Here is a 4,043-nt window from a genome sequence, read left to right on the forward strand (position 1 = left end):
CCCGGTCCCAGGAGGACATGATCAGCCCGGTCCCAGCAGGACATCAGCCCGGTCCCCGAAGAGACATGATCGGCCCGGTCCCCGCAGGACATGATCGGCCCGGTCACCGCAGGACATGATCAGCCCGGTCCCAGCAGGACATGATCAGCCCGGTCCCAGCAGGACATCAGCCCGGTCCCCGAAGAGACATGATCGGCCCGGTCCCAGCAGGACATGATCAGCCCGGTCCCAGCAGGACATGATCAGCCCGGTCCCAGCAGGACATGATCAGCCCGGTCCCAGGAGGACATGATCAGCCCGGTCCCAGCAGGACATCAGCCCGGTCCCCGAAGAGACATGATCGGCCCGGTCCCCGCAGGACATGATCGGCCCGGTCACCGCAGGACATGATCAGCCCGGTCCCAGCAGGACATCAGCCCGGTCACCGCAGGACATGATCAGCCCGGTCGCCGCAGGACATGATCGGCCCGGTCGCCGCAGGACATGATCGGCCCGGTCGCCGCAGGACATGATCGGCACGGTCCCCGCAGGACATGATCGGCACGGTCCCCGCAGGACATGATCGGCCCGGTCCCCGCAGGACATGATCGGCCCGGTCCCCGCAGGACATGATCAGCCCATCACCTGCCGCCCGCTAATGTGTGAATAGAGCCCTACACGCAGGACTTCATTACCTCCAGGCGTAGGGAGGAAGTCAGGGAGGGGCCGGCATCCAGTGTGTGCGGGCAACCATTACACTGCAGCCAGGCGGCTGGAGACCAGGCTCATAGAGGATCGTATCCACCGGGCACGGAAAGCGGTGTGGGCGGAGGGCAGACAGGCTGGGACTCCCGAGGTAACTGCCCGCCCACCTGTGACTGCCGGTGCGGACTCGGTGCACACAGGGCGGCAGGTGACAGGTGCTCCGGCAGTGCTGGGCTGCTATGTGAGATGAGGTGCAGGAATGGCAGTCTGGTGACAATCTGCTTCTTGGCTGCTTTCTTCTCCCTGTCCTGGTACACCGCCTGGTACAGAGATAAAGGTAAGCTCACCGGGGCAGTGCCCTATGTCTTGTCAGTGAATGCTGCACCTGCTGTTTGTCCATTGCTCTCTGTTTGCAATGATAGGACACATCCACTATTACTAGATGGAAATATACATGAGATGGTGTGATGGATGGGTGGGTGCTCCTTATAGTATGGGCACTGCCAGTCTACAGGGCAATAGTCCTTATAGTATGGGCACTGCCAGTCTACAGGGCATTAGTCCTTATAGTATGGGCACTGCCAGTCTACAGGGCAAAAGTCCTTATAGTATGGGCACTGCCAGTCTACAGGGCATTAGTCCTTATAGTATGGGCACTGCCAGTCTACAGGACATTAGTCCTTATAGTATAGGCACTGCCAGTCTACAGGGCATTAGTCCTTATAGTATGGGAACTGCCAGTCTACAGGGCATTAGTCCTTATAGTATGGGCACTGCCAGTCTACAGGGCATTAGTCCTTATAGTATCGGCACTGCCAGTCTACAGGGCAATAGTCCTTATAGTATCGGCACTGCCAGTCTACAGGGCAATAGTCCTTATAGTATCGGCACTGCCAGTCTACAGGGCAATAGTCCTTATAGTATCGGCACTGCCAGTCTACAGGGCATTAGTCCTTATAGTATCGGCACTGCCAGTCTACAGGGCATTAGTCCTTATAGTATGGGCACTGCCAGTCTACAGGGCATTAGTCCTTATAGTATCGGCACTGCCAGTCTACAGGGCAATAGTCCTTATAGTATCGGCACTGCCAGTCTACAGGGCAATAGTCCTTATAGTATGGGCACTGCCAGTCTACAGGACATTAGTCCTTATAGTATGGGCACTGCCAGTCTACAGGGCATTAGTCATTATAGTATCGGCACTGCCAGTCTACAGGGCAATAGTCCTTATAGTATGGGCACTGCCAGTCTACAGGACATTAGTCCTTATAGTATGGGCAGGGCCAGATTAAGGTTGGTGGGGGCCCCATAACGCTAACATTTTTAGCCATAACAGTAGAGCATTTAGATATAAATCCAATGAACAGTTATCTTACCCTGTTCTGCCACATTCAGATTTACAGTACTACAATACAGATACAGTCCAGGATCACTCACAGCCGTCACTTATACACACAGTACAATACAGATACAGTCCAGGATCACTCACAGCCGTCACTTATACACACAGTACAATACAGATACAGTCCAGGATCACTCACAGCCGTCACTTATACACACAGTACAATACAGATACAGTCCAGGATCACTCACAGCTGTCACTTATACACACAGTACAATACAGACACAGTCCAGGATCACTCACAGCTGTCACTTATACACACAGTACAATACAGATACAGTCCAGGATCACTCACAGCTGTCACTTATACACACAGTACAATACAGATACAGTCCAGGATCGTTCACAGCTGTCACTTATACACACAGTACAATACAGATACAGTCCAGGATCACTCACAGCCGTCACTTATACACACAGTACAATACAGACACAGTCCAGGATCATTCACAGCTGTCACTTATACACACAGTACAATACAGATACAGTCCAGGATCACTCACAGCTGTCACTTATACACACAGTACAATACAGATACAGTCCAGGATCACTCACAGCTGTCACTTATACACACAGTACAATACAGACACAGTCCAGGATCACTCACAGCTGTCACTTATACACACAGTACAATACAGATACAGTCCAGGATCACTCACAGCTGTCACTTATACACACAGTACAATACAGATACAGTCCAGGATCGTTCACAGCTGTCACTTATACACACAGTACAATACAGATACAGTCCAGGATCACTCACAGCCGTCACTTATACACACAGTACAATACAGACACAGTCCAGGATCATTCACAGCTGTCACTTATACACACAGTACAATACAGATACAGTCCAGGATCACTCACAGCTGTCACTTATACACACAGTACAATACAGATACAGTCCAGGATCACTCACAGCTGTCACTTATACACACAGTACAATACAGATACAGTCCATGATAACTCACAGCTGTCACTTACACACACAGTACAATACAGATACAGTCCAGGATCACTCACAGCAGCCACTTATACACACAGTACAATACAGATACAGTCCAGGATCACTCACAGCCGTCACTTATACACACAGTACAATACAGACACAGTCCAGGATCACTCACAGCCGTCACTTATACACACACAGTACAATACAGATACAGTCCAGGATCACTCACAGCCGTCACTTATACACACAGTACAATACAGACACAGTCCAGGATCACTCACAGCCGTCACTTATACACACACAGTACAATACAGATACAGTCCAGCATCACTCACAGCTGTCACTTACACACACAGTACAATACAGATACAGTCCAGGATCACTCACAGCCGTCACTTATACACACAGTACAATACAGATACTGTCCAGGATCATTCACAGCCGTCACTTATACACACAGTACAATACAGATACAGTCCAGGATCACTCACAGCTGTCACTTACACACACAGTACAATACAGATACAGTCCAGGATCACTCACAGCCGTCACTTATACACACAGTACAATACAGATACTGTCCAGGATCATTCACAGCCGTCACTTATACACACAGTACAATACAGACACAGTCCAGGATCACTCACAGCCGTCACTTATACACACAGTACAATACAGACACAGTCCAGGATCACTCACAGCTGTCACTTACACACACAGTACAATACAGATACAGTCCAGGATCACTCACAGCTGTCACTTACACACACAGTACAATACAGATACAGTCCAGGATCACTCACAGCTGTCACTTACACACACAGTACAATACAGATACAGTCCAGGATCACTCACAGCCCTCACTTATACACACAGTACAATACAGATACAGTCCAGGATAACTTACAGCTGTCACTTATACACACAGTACAATACAGACACAGTCCAGGATCACTCACAGCCGTCACTTATACACACAGTACAATACAGATACAGTCCAGGATC

At 49.9% G+C, this 4,043-nt stretch overlaps 1 protein-coding gene across 1 annotated transcript in view; it reads left to right on the top strand.

Annotated features, from left to right (window-relative positions):
- Positions 1–410: 410 nt before the first annotated feature.
- Positions 411–4,043, top strand: part of MGAT4D (MGAT4 family member D) — a 271,656-nt gene continuing 268,023 nt past the window's right edge. The window contains exon 1 of the mRNA XM_075348407.1: positions 411–1,021. Within this exon, the coding sequence (XP_075204522.1) occupies positions 931–1,021 (91 nt within the window). The 5' untranslated portion in view covers positions 411–930. The remainder of the gene's footprint in view (positions 1,022–4,043) is intronic.

Source organism: Anomaloglossus baeobatrachus, chromosome 1, assembly GCF_048569485.1.
Source record: "Anomaloglossus baeobatrachus isolate aAnoBae1 chromosome 1, aAnoBae1.hap1, whole genome shotgun sequence".
NCBI classification, from domain to species: Eukaryota; Metazoa; Chordata; class Amphibia; order Anura; family Aromobatidae; genus Anomaloglossus; species Anomaloglossus baeobatrachus.